Source organism: Peromyscus leucopus, chromosome 10 (genome assembly GCF_004664715.2).
Source record: "Peromyscus leucopus breed LL Stock chromosome 10, UCI_PerLeu_2.1, whole genome shotgun sequence".
Classification (NCBI taxonomy): Eukaryota; Metazoa; Chordata; class Mammalia; order Rodentia; family Cricetidae; genus Peromyscus; species Peromyscus leucopus.
The window spans coordinates 79,946,902-79,964,425 of NC_051071.1; the positions used below are offsets into that span (position 1 = coordinate 79,946,902).

Genomic DNA, 17,524 nt, shown 5'->3' on the forward strand with positions numbered 1-17,524 from the left:
CAAATCATCACAGGGTCCTGGAAGGCTGTGATTGCAACACCTTCAGGATCATCAAGCCAGGAGGGAGAGAATAGACCCAGCATACATGCCTCTCAGGTCTTCAGAGTAGCCCTGAGTCACGCCCAGGAGTTGGTACTTCAAGGTCATAGGTAGAACAGGTACCTACTCCAGTGAGGTGAGAGCAAAAGGCAACTGTATGCTCAGCAGAGGATGTGAGCCTCCTCCTCATGCTCTCTAGTCTCTCCATATCCAGCCAACCTTCTCAAAGTAAAGAAATTAATGATCCTTGAAAGTACAGTCTTTTACATTGTTGATTAATATGTGTCATCGTATACCAGGCTTAAAACAAATGAACAAATCAAACAGAAAGGGAAAAGGTGTCCTGTTATCTCATCCAGGTTGCCCAGCTTGGCCCCAAGAGGTGGCATGCAGGTGGGGGGGGGGGAATAGGATGTTGTCCACCAGGGGGAAGAGCTGGAGCCAGGTGGCTGGGTGGTGGCAAACCAAACCTGGAGGAGGGTGAGGAGGGACTACATGAGTAGGGGGCAGGCGTGGAGGTGGGGGGGAAATTAGGGTTTAGGTAGGGGAGGTTGAGGGTATCCTGGGGTAGGGGAAGAAGGGTAGATGGGGGAAGGAAGCTGGAGGTAGAGGAACAGGAGGTGGAGGTGGGTTGGGGGGTAGATAGGGGTGGTAGGGAATGTGAGCAGGTGGGCCATAGGCTGGGTACAGGGCACCATAGGAGGGACCCTTGGTCTGCATCATGGATTGCAGGCTCTGGAAGCCCTCTCCTGACATGTAGGAGCTGGTGGGAGACATCCCAGTCATGTAGCTGGAGGGCGGCAGGGGTGGAGGACGATGTGGCAATGGTGGGGGCTGGTGCACAGGAGTTGGGTGGGCTGGAGGAGGAATCTGGACTTTGGGGGCTCCCTTGCTTCCCCTGGACCAGTTGCTGCAGCCTCCTCTAAGGCAGGAGGGAGAGGAGGCTTCCAGTCTGCAGGTGGGTGCTCTGGAGGCAATGGTGGGTGAATGGTCTCAAGTTTGGGAATCTTAAGTGGTGGTTTTGTGGCTTTGTTCTCTTCCTCTGGAGAAATCGTCATGGCTGTGCACTTGGGCTGTCGTGGAGATGGTGTCTTGGGCTGCTGCTGAAGCTCTGCTGCTTCAGAACCTGGAGATGGCCAAGACTGTGGTAGCTGTGCCACTTGGGATGCAGGCTGAAGAGCTGGGGGCTGCTGGGGGGATGAGGGGTGTGTTGTTTCTCTTTCCGGTAAAGATCCAGGATTTGGTGGCAGATGTCTTCCAGAACATCTACGGTGACATCTTCAACAAACTGTTTCCACCATCTCCTGGACATGGGTCTGGAGGTCTACTCTTGGATTTTAAATTTTTGAAATCGTCCCGCGAGATACATTGCGCTACAGCTCTGATCTCGGGCTCCCACTGCAGTGACAGGGTGGTACAGAGACTGTCATTTACAAATGTCCATGCCATTTGAATCAACCTTTGAATTTTCTTTTTATCACCTTGAGCTGTTTTGGCGTACCTGAGTAGGAACTGGTATGGGTGCTCTACTTGTAGATCAAACTTTATGGTCTGCAGTAAGATCCTCTCCAGCACCAGAACTTCTTCCTTTGGGTCATCTCCAAACTGACTGACCTGGACATCATTTAATAAACTGCGAGCCGTTTTGATGATATCTTTACATCTCTTTGGTGTCTCCTCTACTTTCCCAGCCAGAAAGAGACAGCAAAGCTCCTGTAACATATCGTGAATATTGCTTGAAGGAATGAAACATATAGAATCGATGAAAATAAATGATTCCAGTAGCCAAGGTGTCATAGTGTAACCCCAAATGGTTACCCATGTCAAAGATGAAGCGAGCCCCCTCTTTATGGTACCGGACCTCAGTGGCTGGATCAAGTCCTTCAAGTTGTGAGGGTGTATGTACCAAGTCCTTCTTATCCCAGTACCAGCACGGTTTTGTGTGGTCCAGCATTGTTGATATGACTGAAGGGCTTGAATTTTCTTTGTTCCACTCCATTTATTGAAGTAGCCTCTTCTTCCCAAAAGGGCCTCTGGACTGTTACAATCCTCTGAGAAACTTTCTTCAGGCTGACATCAACCACTGGCCACAGACAAACCCCTTAGCAAGGTCTCTCCTTCTTGACAGCAGCCGTCTTGGAGATGGAATGTCCAGGGTCACTTTCTACAACAGGAACATCTCCATTGTATTCTGTGTGATTTTTGGGGACCCCACAGCAAAAAAGGGAAAAAGATGATTGTAAAGCATTCCCCTGCCTCTCTGGAGTGCCAAGATCCTCAGGGTTTTGTCCTCAGAGAGATCTCTCTGTGTTCTGAGCTTATGGATGCACTCAGGGCCCTAAGATAGGCCTATAGAGTCTTAATTGTTACATGACTCTGCACTAGATATCGCTGAGGCTGTATGTATAACAAGTAGTCCCGTCATGTGTCTGTTGTCAGTAAAGAGGAGCATGTCCTTTGCCCCTCAGTTAGCTATATCACTCCTGTGCCTGTCCAGTGGTTTCCAGAAACAGAATTGATACACTGAGGTGAGTAATGGAAACACACCTCCCCAGGAAGGAGCCTTTGGCAGAGGAAATGCCATGGAGTCAAAACTATGTTGTCTACAGGTCCACATGAGATAAATATAAACAGTAACATGAAGGGCCCACAGTATGAGAGGACATGCTAATAACCTTAGCACCCTGAGTCAGGAGGATCTTGATTTCCAGCCTCCCCAGAACTACAGGGCCAGTTCTAGGACAGCTTGAACAACAGAGGAAAGCCTTGTCTCAAAACAGTCAATAACCATAATGAAATCAACAAGCTATCATAGACAGACATTTGAGATGGAGGTAAAACTTCATTTAGACTTATACTCATTGTCTCCAATGTGTTCATCTGAAGAGACAGAAATGAAAATTTCCTGATCCATCTTGGTCTAAAGGTCCCTTTATCAAACCGCATGACCCAAGGGAGGACAACTACTCACCAGTTCTGAGCACTGACCACAGTCTCTTTATCCCAGCTGAGCCAGGCGCTTCCTCCAGGATCCAGGTCTCTCAGTATCTTCATGGCTCTCCTGAAGCCTTTATATACCTTCCTGCTCACCCTCCCTATTGCAGTCCCACCTTCCTACCCCAAGCTGCAATTTAATAGGACGACTCAGTCTCCACCCCTTTAATTCTACAGACAACATTCAATCATTTTGTTGATTGAATCAGAACCCCTTGTGAAAAACACCCTCAAAAGACTTAGATCAATATAAACATTCCTCTTGTTAATTACTTCAAACACTGAGTTTGTTGATTTGTTCTTTAATTTGCTTATTTATTACTTGGTTTTGAATTTATTACAGGGCCTGGGTCTTGCTCTGAAGCTAAGGTTATTTTGGGATTCTAACTCTTAGGAATCCTCCTGCCTCAACATCCTTCTTGTTTGGATTACTGTTATGAATTATCTTGGTTCACTGAACTTGATTAATGTGACAAAGGCCAGATGAGTTTGGGTCAGTTTGTGATTTAATCTGTTACTGATAATAGACACAAAAATAATTAAGAACTATTTTTGTCAATGGACCCTGTGAAAAACACCTCATCAGTCTGGAATATGTTCTGGAGCTCAAGGCCTGAACTGGATGCTCAGTCAGTAATCTGAAGTAGCATCTACTCAAGAGGGTCAGGCAGGAGGATGGCTTAATATTTTGGAATGCACTGGGTGGTGGTGGCACAAGCCTTTAATCCCAGCACTCAAAGGCACAGCCAGGCAGATCTCTGTAAATTCAAGCCCAGCCTGGTCTACAGAACGTGATCCAGGATAGGCACCAAAACTTCACAGGGACACCCTGTCTTGAAATAAAACAAAAAAAAAATTGGAAACATTTCTGTACCTATACTCAGATAGTAAAGTCATTGGTTGGCATTTACAAAACCATAGGTTTTGTGATCTAGAAATATTGGGACATGCCTGCCTTTCCATTATGTGAGGATTAGAGTAAAAGGCTCAGAAATTCAAGGTCATCTTTGGCTATATAGAAAGTGTGAGGTTAGTGTGGCCTAAACTAAACCATTTCTCCAAACAATTTTTAAAATGTGTCAGGGTACAACCACTGTGGAAATCAGTAAGGAGGTTTCTCAGAAAATTGGAAATCAATCTACCTCAAGACCCAGCCATACCACTCTTGGGCATATACCCAAGGAATGCTCAATCATACCACAAAGATACATGCTCAACTATGTTCATAGCAGCATTTTTCCTCATAGCCAGAACCTGGAAACAACCTAGATGCCCGTCAACTTAAGAATGGATTAAGAAAATGTGGTAAGAAAATATACACAATGGAGTACTACTCAGCAGAGAAAAACAATGACAGCATGAAATTTTCAGGCAAATGGATGGAACAAGAAAATATCATCCTGAGTGAGGTAACCCAGACCCAGAGAGACAAACAGGGTATGTATTCACTCATAAGTGGATTCTAGATATAAAGCAAAGAACAATCAGACTGCAACCCACAGAAGCAGGAAAAATATATAGCAAGGAGGACCCTAGCATGACTGTGGCTTATAATAAGTTTTGGTTTTACTCAATTACTGGGCAAGCCTCAATGAAACATTTCCCTACTTTATACTGTATCAAGCAGATAATAGAAAAATTAATTAATTAATAATTTTTTTAATGTGTCAGAGAGGGCGATGTCACAGTTGTTCTCAGGAATCTGTAAGGAGTTTTAGAAAGGAAGGATTACAGGGCATGGATGGAAGCTCAGAGGTTTCCAGTATGCACTGCTCTTATAGAATACACAAGTTCAGTGCCCAGCAGGAATAGTAGAGGCTAGGAAATCCTCTGCCCTCTCCTGGACATCATGACACAATGCTCGTGTGCATACACAGACACACATACACCCACAGATGGAGAGAGAGAGAGAGAGAGAGAGAGAGAGAGAGAGAGAGAGAGAGAGAGAATAATGAGGCTGGTTAGAGTGTGAGAGACCTTGGAATACTAGTCAAAATGGGATGTCTCCATCAACTCTCTCCTGTTGGCTCAGGGAACCCTGTGGAAGAAGAGGAAGGAAGAGTGTAAAGCTAGAGTGGACAAAGAATACCAGGAATGCTGCTGCTGCTCTTCTTCTTCTTCTTCTTCTTCTTCTTCTTCTTCTTCTTCTTCTTCTTCTTCTTCTTCTTCTTCTTCTTCTTCTTCTTCTTCTTCTTCTTCTTCCTTCTTTTTAAATGTATGTGTTTATTATGTATACCGTGTTCTACCTGCATATATTCCTTCAGGCCAGAAGAGGGCACCAGATCTCATTATAGATGGTTTTAAGCCACAATGTAGTTGCTGGGATTGAACTCAGGACCTCTGAAAGAGCAACCAGTGCTCCTAAACTCTGAGCCATCTCTACATCCCAGGAACCCTTCTTTTTTTTTTTTTTTAAAGATTTATTTATTTATTATGTATACAGCATGTATGACTGCAGGCCAGAAGAGGGCACCAGATCTCGTTACAGATGGTTGTGAGCCACCATGTGGTTGCTGGGAATTGAACTCAGGACCTCTGGAAGAGCAGTCAGTGCTCTTAACCTCTGGGCCATCTCTCCAGCCCCCAGGAACCCTTCTTAAACACAGCAGAACTGCTGTACTTATGAACTCAGAGAGACTGTGGCAGCATGAACAGGGCCTGCATGCGTCTGCACCACATGGGGTGCTGGTGTTGAGAGAAGTGGACACAAGTTCCCCTCCCTAACCCAGACTCTGTCTCCAGTTGATAAGGACTTGCAATTGACAAATAGTTCTCTCAAATGCAGTCTCCCTGGAGATACAAAGAACTCTTAAGGACAGATTCAATGACCAGTAGTAGACAGCCAACACAAAAGAAACTCCTGGCATCTTTGATGGTTCTTTGTCTCATAATGTTATCTTAGGTCATTTACACACACACACACACACACACACACACACACACACACACACACACACACTACAGGTCCTTTGCTTATATTTTATGGCTACCAATTTTGTGTTTCCATGGGATTCCTCTGTGTTTGAACATGTCCTGCATCCATATGTATTCCTTATACTTTGTGTTTAGCTCTTTTTTCCTCCGTTTATTTTTTTTTTTCCTATCCCAGTTTGTTTTTGTTTTATTTTACTTTATTTGGTTTGTTTTTGGGGTTTCTCCCTGTAATAGCTTGATGGCTCAAAACTCACTTTGTAGACCAGGCTGACCGTGAACTCACAGAGATCTACCTGCCTCTGCCTCTCTTGTGTTGGGATTAAAGGCATGAGCCACCACCACCCAGCTTTAAACAATTTTTAAGATAGATGCTCACTCTGTATACCTGACTGGTTTGCCTACTTAGAACAGGTTGGTACTGAACTCACTGAGTCCCACCTACCTCTGCCTCCCAGTGTGAGGATTGAAGGCGTGTGCCTCCATTCCTGGTACTGATCCAAACTTTTTTTTAAGATTCATTCTAGGTGTTGGAATGTTTTGCCTGCATGTATGAATGTACACCTCGTGTATGCCTGCTGCCCAAGAAAGTCAAAGGGGGGCTTCAGATTTCCCAGGACTGGAGTTACACATCATTTCCGGACACCATGTAGTTCTTGAAAGGACCAAGCAGACACCATAACAGGCTACTCTGTCCTCTCTCAGAGATCAGGCCTCAATTTCAGTTTCCTGAGACTTGAGCAAGCAGTTTCTGGGGGGTCCATAAACAAAAGACCTAGTCCATGTCTCTGCTCATTAATTTCCTCATGTACACAACAAATATTGTAAGAATAAAATGGGTCCGGGAGGTGCTGGCACATGCCTTTAATCCCAGTATTGGGAGGCAGAGGCAGGCAGATCTCTGTGAGTTCAAGGACAGCCTGGTCTCGAAAGGGAGTTCCAGGAAAGGGGCAAAGCTACACAGGGAAACCCTGTCTCAAAAAACAAATAAACAAAAAAGACATAGTCCTAGCAGTAGCTCCCTTTGTGCACATACTTTGACCTCTGAAGTTTCAGCCAGTTGATTACTCTCTGGGATCCCTCACCAGCCCCCGTGGCAACTCAAGGACAGAAGCCTGGGACTTGTCCAGGCCTCCCCCAAAAATGAAAACTGTAACCCCCAGGCACTAAATTCAAAGCTTACACACCCTCACTCAATCATAGGACACCAAGGCTTGTACCACTCTTGTTTATGTTTTCTTTAAAAGCTGCTCACCTTGAGAGCTCAGGGCCATCCTCCACCACCCGTTTTATCAGATATCGAACACAGACCAAGCCCAAGCTTGATTGTTATCAATAAACCCCTATGTGTTTTGCATCGAATATCGGCTCTGTGGTGGTTTTGTCCGGGGTCTGGTGATGCAGCCACAACAATGCTGGAGTGGAAGATTTTTTTGTTTTGTTTTGTTTTGTTTTTGAGACAGTGTTTCTCTGTGTAGCTTTGGGGCCTGTCCTGGAACTCACTTGGTAGCCCAGGCTGGCCTCGAACTCACAGAAATCTGCCTGGCTCTGTCTCCCGAGTGCTGGGATTAAAGTTGTGCGCCACCACCGCCCGGCTAGACTGGAAGACTAATGGGTGATCTTTAGAGCTTGCCATTCTCAGCCCCCAGGTCCCACTCTTCATTTCATGATCTTGAGCAAGTGTGCTGCCCTGACGTTCCTGAAGCACTCGCTGTTTCCTGGGGAACCAAGGGTGGCTCTCCTCCAAGCCACCTCTTCTGTCCTGCTCTGTTCAGTGGGTGAAAAGCAGGTCTTTCGTGGCTCAGGCTGTCCTTGAGCTGACACAGTGGCTCAAGTTAACTGACCGACTGCCTCCCACTCTTGAAAGCTGAGCTTACAGGCAAGCTCCAGCTGTCTACTACAGTAAGTGCTGGGAAGAGGACGCAGTGGATGCTGGTAGTTAGTTCTCTACAAACTGAGTGCATCCCCAACACCCCAACCTCCATAGTAAGGGAATCAAGCCAGCCTCCGGCCTCACCCTCTCAAGTTCAGGCCTTGAGCTCCAGAACATATTCCGGACTGACTAGGTGCTTTTCCTACAACACAGTGACAAAAATCTTTTAAAATTATATTTATGTCTATTATCAGCAACAGATTAAATCCCAAACTGTCTCAAACTCAGACAGTCTTTGGTCAGATGAATTAAATTCAGCAACACATGGTGATTTATAACATTACCCAAGCAAGAAGGATGCTGAGGCTGTAATGCCCAAATCTCAGGGCCCCCCAAAAGTCCACCAGAGACCAAATCCCACATGTAAAAGCAAAGAGCCTTTATTTTCAAGCTCCAGGGCTTGGTCTGTCTGTCCCATGCAGCAGTGACAGCAGATTGCCCTGAGCCCAGGCAGGTTAGAGTTTTTAATCATAGCAGAGGTTGGGGTGAAGAGATTTCCAGGGTTCAGGACTGATTGGCTGACAATTGTCTAGGACTATCTGTAAAACAAGAACAGGTGTGTTCTAGACTCTGCAACATCTGGCTACCTTTTCTAATATTTGGAATGTTTGAGTTGTTAGGTACTTCCCCATCCCTGGGTGGATCCCTGGGTGGTGTTAGCATATGGCTTTTCCTAGATCTGGGTGTTGCCTGCTAGTAAGCCTGTCACAGAAGCTGTGTCTGGGCCTCTAACCCTGTCATGGCAGCTGTGTGGTCAAGCTGTTTTGGGGCCCCTCAACAGAGGCAAGAGGATTGCTAGAAGTTAGAGTTCTAAAACAGCCTTAGCTTGTGAACAAGACCCAGTCTCTGTAACAGATTCAAAACTAAGTAATAAACAAGCAAATAAAAGAACAAATCAACAAATTCAGGTTTGTGTAGTTAATTAACAAGTGAATATTTATATATCTAAGACATTTGAGTGTCAGTGTGAATGTTATCAAAAGGAATTCTTATTCAATCAATGAAATGACTGAATGTTGTCTATAGAATTAAAAGTTGCAGACTGAGCCGTCCAATTAAATTGCAGCTTGGGGTTGGGAGGTGGGACTGCAGTAGGGAGGGTGAGCAGGAAGCTATATAAAGGCTTCAGGGGAGCCATGAAGATACTGAGAGACCTGGAGCCTGGAGGAAGCCCCTGGCTCAGCTGGGATAAAGAGACTCTGGTCAGTGCTCAGAACTGGTGAGTAGTTGTCCTCTCGTGGGTCATGTGGTTTGATATAGGGACCTTTAGACCAAGATAGGACAGGAAATTTTCACTTCTGTCTCTTCAGATGAACACATTGAAGACAATGAGTATAAATCTAAATGAAGTTTTACCTCCATCTCAAATGTTGTTCTATGATAACTTGTTGATTTCATTATGGTTGTTGATTGTTTTGAGACAATGGTTTCCTTCATTGTTCAACCTGTCCTAGAACTGGCCCTGTAGTTCTGGGGAGGCTGGAAATCAAGATCCTCCTGACTCTGGGTGCTGAGGTTATTAGCATGTTCCCTTGTACTGTGGTACATTCACACACTACTGTTTTTATTTGTTTTTGTGGAACAAGGCCTCTTGTGGACCTGTAGACCACATATCTTAGCCTCTTTGGCAGTTCCTCAGACTCACAGTAGATGGAATTGTTTGTGAGTTCTATCTTGACTCAGGCTTTAGTCTGCATCTTTTTCAAAAAGGTTTGGGTTTTTTGGGGGAGGGGATATGTTGAGGTTTTCTGACCCAGGGTGGCCTGAAAAAACTACAGGAAGCCACTGCCATCCTCCTCCTCGGTAGAAACTAAACATTTTGATTTTTCGAGACAGGCTTTCTCTGTATAGCCTTGTAGGCTGTCCTGGATCTGGCTCTGTAGCCCAGGCTGGCCTCCAACTCAGAGAGATCCACCTGGCTCTGCCTCCTGAGTGCTGGGATTAAAGGCGTGCACCACCACCACCCAGTTAGAAACTAAAATAAAGATTGAACTACAATATAAGGCTTTTTTTTATTAAGTGTCATTTATAAGGTACTTTGACATTGAAATCATGTGCCTCTTAGGGGCATAGAGAGACTCTTATAATGCCAGTGAGTCTAGATTTTTTTTTCCGAGACAGGGTTTCTCTGTGTAGTTTTGCACCTTATCTGGAACTCACTTTGGAGACCAGGCTGGCCTTGAACTCACAGAGATCTGCCTGCCTCTGCCTCCCAAGTGCTGGGATTAAAGGCGTGCACCGTGATTCTAGATTTACACTACCAGTGAGGACAATGGCTTAAGTTGATGTCTCTACCATTGCCAGAGCAATTGACTTAGATCTTGAGTGGTTACTGTAGGGGGTGGATTTCTAAACTTAAATTTGAAGATATATTCTCACCTGAATGCTTCCCCAGGAAACTTCTGACTGAAGACAATTCATGATGAGTGATCAAACCCCACCCACACTGGAGGAGCTGGGCAGGCAGGCGCTGCTGAGAAATGAGGCCTTGGCCATCTATGTTCTGGAGAAACTGCCCTGGACACTCTTCCCAGGACTGTTCAAGGATGCCTTCAATGGCAGACACACTAGGATTGTGAAGGCAATGGTGGCAGCCTGGCCTTTCCCCTGTCTCCCTGTGGGGACGTTGATGAAGACCCCCAACTTGGAAATCTTCCAGGCTGTGCTAGATGGAGTAGACATGCATCTGAAAAGAGAGTTTCACCCCGGGTAAGCAACAACCAAGTACTGTAGGCTGAGCACAAGGGGCATGTGGAAGAGAACGTGAGTCAGGGAGAATGTATTTGTAGGTGGGTCAGAGGCTTCTGATGGGGTCATGGTGCTGGAATGCAGGGGCCTTGAAACCTATTGTTTCCTGTAGTAAGGACGGTTGAGTATGGATTAGAGGACAGAGTAGAGGTAGCCAGAGAGGAAGGAGCCTATCCCTGGCTTTCTTTCCAACAACCGCTAACATGGGACTAGGTAGAAATAGAGAGTAACTTAGTGGAAGGAAAGTGGTCAGCTGTACACATGCAGCTCGCGGGGAGATGTCATGACACACATGAGTTCCTACGTTGGACACTTGGTGCTGAAGAGACCTTGGCAGGAGGGATGTGTAGTGGAAACTTGCTGGTGTAGTAGAAACTTGCTGGGTGTTGGGGCTTGTCATATCTGCTGACACTTTACACGTTTTACCCACAGGAGTGAGAAACTTCAGGTGCTCAACCTGAGTAATGTTCCACATGAGTTCTGGAACATGTGGACTGGAAGAGAGGATGGGGCCTGTTTGGCAGAGACTGTGGATGAGAGGCCTGTAGTGAAGGACCTTCCCAGATATGCACTGAGGCGGCGGCATCTGAAGGTGATAACTGACCTCTACCTCAGGCTCCGTCTGAATGAAGAGCAAACATGCTTCTTGCAGTGGGTCCAGCAGAGAAAAGACTTTCTACAGCTGCACTGTATAAACATGAAGATCTGTGCTCTGCCAGTATGCCCTATCAAAGAGATCTTGAGTGTTTTCCACCCAGGACGCATTGAGGAGCTGGAATTGAACATGGGGTGGGATGTGTCCACAGTGGCACGATTTGCTCCCTGCCTTGGAGAGATGAGAAGTCTTCGCAAACTCTTCCTGGCATACATCTACAAGAACACTTTCAGGATTGGAACCAGGACAGCAAGCAGAGAAGAGAGGTGCATCAGCAAGGTCATTGCTCAGTTCTCCAAACTCCACTGTCTGCAGCATCTCTCCATTGATGACATCTTCTTTCTCAAAGACCACATGAAACAAATACTCAGGTAAGCAAGGATGCGGAGGTGGCTCAGCTAACAGAGCAAACCTTTCCAGTTCACTGTGCATGGGGCCTGCCAGTGACTGGGAACAATTATGGTGAGAGTTGTGGTGTGACTTGATTTAATAGACTCCAAGAGGCAGCACCCGGGTACTCTGATTGTTCATATAGTCAAACTGACCTTGAGACACGTGCCCTGTCTTCCTCTTTATAAATCCCAGTATACATCACTCCAAAACCTGAACTAACCACTTTGTCTATCTCTAGGTCCCTGAAGACCCCCTTGGAGACTCTCTCCATCACAAACTGTGATCTGTCACAGACTGACTTGAATAATTTCCCCTGGAGCCATAGCCTGCGTCAGCTAAAACATCTGGCCTTGAGAGATATCACGTTATGCACTTCATGTCTCAAGCCTCTTGGAGTGCTGCTAGAGAATGTAGCAGGTACTCTGGAGTCTCTGGACTTGCAGGGTTGTAGTATCAAGGACTCTCAACTCACTGACTTCATCCCTGCCCTCAGCAAGTGCTCCCAGCTCACCAGGGTTAACTTTTGGGACAATGACTTTTCCATGCCCATCCTGAAGAACCTTTTGGGTCACACAGCCAACTTGACCAAGATGAATGTGGAGCAGTACCCAGCCCCTATGCAGTGCTATTTCGGTTTGGGTTACGTCTCTGAAGGAAGATTTGCCCAACTTTGTCTTGAGCTCATGGATACACTCAGAGCCTTGAGGCAGCCCAAGAGGATCTTGTTTTCCACAGATCCCTGCAATGAATGTGGTGAGCGCTGTATCTATGACTTTGGGCCCAGACTTTGCCCTTGCTTGCACTAAATAGGGAACATGACTTCTGGATGTGGGTGCTCTTCCTCTGGGGTCTTCCTCAGGCATTAGCCTCCCTGCTATCTTCAGGGTCCGAAAGACTCTCAACTGGCTTCAAGCATCTACTGAACCAAGGAACTGTTTTTGAAGTCTTCCATTGTGACCTCTTTATTAATTGTGTTTTTCAAAAGTCCCTAGGCCTACCCATTACATTCTCCTTTTTCAGCGTAATAAAGCAGCAATAAAATAATTCAGTGTCAGTTTTCTTCTTCATTGATATCTTTACTAAACACAGAATGATGGATGTCTTTGCTTAAATGCCATTTTTTTTTTCTGGCTCCCATACACCAACGCATTGTAAGAACTCTGGACATAACTATAAAAGTGAACAGATATATGTCTATAATGACAACATTCCATATTGGGGCAGGTAGATACTGTCTTCCTCTAGGGTTGACTAAATATCCAGGCCAGCCTGGGATACAGAGTGAGACTCTCTATCCAAAGAACCTGGAGCCAGAGAGATGGCTCCAGAGCACCGGCTTGGGGCTCTTTCAGAAGGCTCAAGTTCAGTTTCCTGGACCCATATCAGGTGGCTCTCTACTGCCTGGAGCTCCAGCTCCTGGTGAAGGAACCTGTGTGGATACCTGCATTCATGTGCATTACTCCACACAATACATGTGTGCATGTGCATATACCTAAATTTAAAAAAAAATTTACAAGTTAAAAAAATAAAAACTAACTTATTAGATAAAATGGAGATAATCTCAGTGGCAGGGTGCTTGCCCAGTGCCTATGAGGCCCTGGGCTCCATCTTCAGCTTTACAGGGTGTAAAGTGTACATGGAGTTTGAGGTGTGGGGTTCAGCCAGTATTGGGCACATGCACAGCCTGCATTTGCCTCCTTGGTTTGATCTCCAGCACCACAAAAAAATTAAAATTTATGAGGGGCTTTGACATATAAAGTAGATATAGAATCAGAGGTGACCAGGTATGTATTTCATATTAACTGTCATCATTGAAGTTTTAGGTTTCATACATATTGTTTTGTTTTCTTTCCTTTTTTCAGAAAACATGCCACTACAAAGCCCTCACGTAGAATTCCTGGGTGCCTAGCTCCCTGGGACGTACCTCACTTGACAGTGCTTTCCTACTATACAGGAAACCCTCAACTGGACCTGTGAAATCCATTAAATGGGGCACATGGTACCCACTTGCAATCCCACCATTCTGGAGGTAGAAAAAGGAACAGATAATAAAGGTCATCCTACATACACAGGCTAAGAACTTGTTCTGAAAAATGAAGACACTAAAATTTAAAAAAAAAAAAAAACAACTGTTTTACAAAAAATCCAAAGCAATGTAGCTGTATTTTATTGTTTTTTGTTTGTTTGGATGTTACTCGGTAGCGCATAACTCCTGAAACTTATTTTGTAGACCAGGCTATCCCCACAGTCCCAACAGTCCTCTGTCTCAGCCTTCTGTTTGCTGGGATGACATATCTGGACCACCATGCCCTGTTTCCAGGTAACGTGTGATACCCCCAAACCTGCATTGGCACAGGACTGTCATTGACCTCTCTTGGGGAGGTTGGGCAAGGAGGGTCTCAAGCTCAAATTCAGATTGAGGAACTCTGAGGTGTGCTCCTCTCAACCAGCAAGGAAGAACGACCACCACACAAAGATTCTTCTAGGATCACACTTTTATTGGAGAGCCTTTGGTTGAGGGAGAGCTGGAAGCGAGGGAGGGAGCAGTAAAAGCGGCTGCTTTATATAGGGAAAAGAGGCGCGAATCGCCGGCTGAACTTAGCCTGCCACCACCAGGCACCACAGGATTGGTGGGGGGCCAATATAGCTTGAGCATGTGCATTCATGGAGCCCTGGGGTTAGGTCCCAGTAAGAGGGAGAGAGACAGACAGAGGAGAGGGAGAGAGGAGAGAGAGGAGAGAGATGGAAAGGAAAGGAAAGGACAGGACAGGACAGGAGAGGAGAGGAGAGGAGAGGAGAGGAGAGGAGAGGAAAGGACAAATAAATCAAAGAACCAGAGAAATCTGCATTTGCATCTACAATAGAGATGCAATAGAGAACATGACTTCCGGATTCGATAACATGGAAGGTTTGGGACACATCTCTCATCTGGGGACTCAGAGTTCCTGAATTCAGACGCTGCTGAGATGGCTGGAAACAAAATGATGAGCAGTGAGGTGGATGTTGCAGGCTGAGGAAAACAGAATAATGGGACCGCGGGGACAGGTAGAGTCTTGTGGAATCAGAATGGCGGTTTTGTGTTTCTATGTGGCTTCTGTCAGGGTCGTGACAGTGGCTTTGCCCTGCCCCTGTAAACCTGGATGCTCTCCCTCTGGGGTCTTTGTCAGTTATTAACCTCACTGCCAGATTCAGGGTCGGGAGGATCTGATGACTCCGGAATGGAAAACACTGGTATCTAATGACTGAAGGAGAGGTCCAGGTCACATCGGCAACAATGAAGTGAAAGCTTTTGTGACACTTCTTTCATTCTTGTCCTTTGCCTATGAATTAGTCGCATCCCTTTTGTGTGTCACTGAAGTGAGCAGTTGAGACACTTCCTCCCGAAGGATGTTTCAAGGGACTAGGAGGGTTATTAGCATCCAGTCCACGCAGGCATCGTCACCATGGACCCATCAGAGACAGCTGAAGGAAAGGGGAGCTCAGGGCAAAGTGCACAGGGTTTATGAGGTTGATTCTGCACTTTTCAATTTTACTTTCTCTTTATTTGATAGTTTCCTGTATCAGGACAGCCAGGCTGTCCTTCAACTCTTGATTTTTTTCCCTTACCCTACTGAGATTACCATGAGCCACCCAAGTCCAGCCTGCATGCCACATGTCTGTAGGGTTTAATCCTATGGACTCCTTGAACTCTTTGAAATAGCCTTAGTGTATATAAAGGTGTCTAATAAATATATGTCTCTCTATAGGTATAAAACATTTACTTTAAAAAAGAGCTGTATTTATTGTATTTTAAATCTTCCTAGGTCTATCCATTATATCCCTCCTTTTCTCTATAGTAAGATATCAATAAAATAATTTATTATTGCACTGTTTTATTCTTCATTGGAATATGTATTGACCACATAGAACAAGAATTCTTTGCTTAAATGTACTGCTGTTCTCTGAATTCTGTAATTATCTAAATTTAAGTACTTCTCAACACATGCTTTCTGGACAGATGTAAAATGAACAGATTGATGCCAGTAATGTCAGCATTTCAGAATCTGCGATAGGTGGATAAAGTTATCAGCCAGGGTGGGCCACATATGGACATCTGGGTAGGCTAGAGTACAGAGTAAGACAACTTTGTCGTAAAAAAAAAAACAAAAGTAGATGGAGAGAGATGTTTTAAGATCACACAGTGATGCCGGGTGGTGGTGGCGGCTCATGTCTTTAATCCCAGCACTTGGGAGGCAGAGCCAGGTGGATCTCTGTGAGTTCGAGGCCCGCCTGGTCTACAGAGTGAGTTCCCGGAAAGGCTCAAAGCTACACAGAGAAACCCTGTCTAAAAAAAAAAAAATGCACACTGCTTTTTTTTAGAAGATCCAAGTTTGGTTCGGGTGTCTCTCAAGTGGCTCTCAAAAGGTGGCTTCAGGTGACAGGATTACTGGATTACTTCTGGCCTGCCTAGGGCCCTACTTTTACATGTACAAATCCATACAATAAACATACATATACACCTAACTTTAAAAATAGAGAATATGTGGGGTTTACAGGGATGTGGGTTGAGCTCAGTTGTTGAGCAATAGCCTCTGCCATGCCTGTCTACCTCTGTGGGCTGCCCCCAGGCCTGTCTGTCTCTGCCGGCCGCCACAGGGCCTGTATGTCCGGCATTTTCTTAATTAGTGATTGATGGGGGAGGGCACAGCCCACTGTGGGTGGGGCCATCCCTAGGCTGGTGGTTCTGGGTTCTGTAAGAAAGCAGGCTGAACAAGCCATGGGGAGCAAGCCAGTAAGCAGCTCCCCTCCATGGATCCTGCCCTGCTTGAGTTCCTGTCCTGACTTCCTTCAGTGATGATCTGTGATTTGAAGTTGGTTGGGTTGTGGTGTTTCATCACAGCAATAGTCACCTAAGGTAGACAGGTGGGAGTTTGAATGTAATTGGCCCCCATTAAGCTCTTAAGGAGAGGCACAATTAGGAGGTGTGGCCTTGCTGGAGAAGGTGTGGTCTCATTGAAGGAAGCGTGTCACTGTGGAGGTGGGCTTTGAGGTCTCATATATGCTCATGCCACGCCCAGTGTCTCAGACCACTTCCTGTTGCCTTCTGATCAAGATGTAGCCAGCACCATGTCTGCCTGTGTGCTGCCATGCTCCTCCGCCATGGTGATAAGGGACTGAGCCTCTGAACTGAAAACCACCTCAATTGAATGTTTTCTGTTGTAAAAGTTGCCGTGATCATGGTGCCTCCTCACAGCAATAGAACACTGACTAAGACAGATTCTTTGCTCAGATTAGTTAGTAGAGAGATACAGCTCACTTTGATGGAGGTCCTGGTGAATGCCAACCCACCAGGAATGGCCACTTCTCTTGGCCATTGTCCATTCTTTGTTCTTTGCCCTTAGTTGTCCAGTCAGAAGCTTCAGCACCACTTTGAGTCATCTTTTTCCTCCTTCCACAAATCCCATTGTCACCGGATCAGATTTTTCTACTTATTACCCACAGCACTGAGGTCCTGAACCCTCATTATCCATGGTGCTGCCCCTTATCCGGGCAGGCCCCCCTTCATTTACAGATGTTCCTTCATAAGAAATCTTCCCGTCTCTGGGTTAGTCAAAGGTCTAACCACCCTGCTTACTGGCTGCCAGGATCTTTCCAACAGTGATCCTGCTAAAATGCAAATGTAGTTTTAAATGGCTTAAAATCTCCCAGTGTCTCCCTACAGTCTATGAATAAAGCCTAAATTCTTCAGTGTGCTCTTAGAGATCTTTCACGGCCCAGACTGCCTGACTGTGTTGCTTAATTTCCCCAACCCTGCTTATGTCCAGAGATTGACTCAGTCCATTGAGTCGGTC

The 17,524-nt window shown here is 45.7% G+C and overlaps 1 protein-coding gene and 1 pseudogene across 1 annotated transcript; one reads left to right on the forward strand and one right to left on the reverse strand.

Annotated features, from left to right (window-relative positions):
* Positions 1-385: 385 nt before the first annotated feature.
* LOC114688444 lies at positions 386-2,038 on the reverse strand (annotated as a pseudogene).
* Positions 2,039-10,319: 8,281 nt separating this feature from the next.
* On the forward strand, positions 10,320-12,499 carry LOC114688445 (PRAME family member 12-like). Its single transcript, XM_028863045.1, has 3 exons — positions 10,320-10,606; positions 11,078-11,671; positions 11,932-12,499. Exons 1-3 carry the CDS (start codon positions 10,320-10,322, stop codon positions 12,497-12,499), a joined length of 1,449 nt encoding a protein of 482 aa, XP_028718878.1.
* The last annotated feature ends 5,025 nt before the right edge of the window (positions 12,500-17,524 follow it).

What these genes read in the sequence shown, in the direction of transcription:
- LOC114688445 (XM_028863045.1), top strand. Translation starts at nt 10,320, where the DNA reads ATGAGTGATCAAACCCCACCCACACTGGAGGAGCTGGGCAGGCAGGCG. An exon ending in AAAAGAGAGTTTCACCCCGG is followed by an intron (nt 10,607 to 11,077) that starts GTAAGCAACAAC and finishes TTTTACCCACAG; the next exon opens with GAGTGAGAAACTTCAGGTGC. An exon ending in CACATGAAACAAATACTCAG is followed by an intron (nt 11,672 to 11,931) that starts GTAAGCAAGGAT and finishes GTCTATCTCTAG; the next exon opens with GTCCCTGAAGACCCCCTTGG.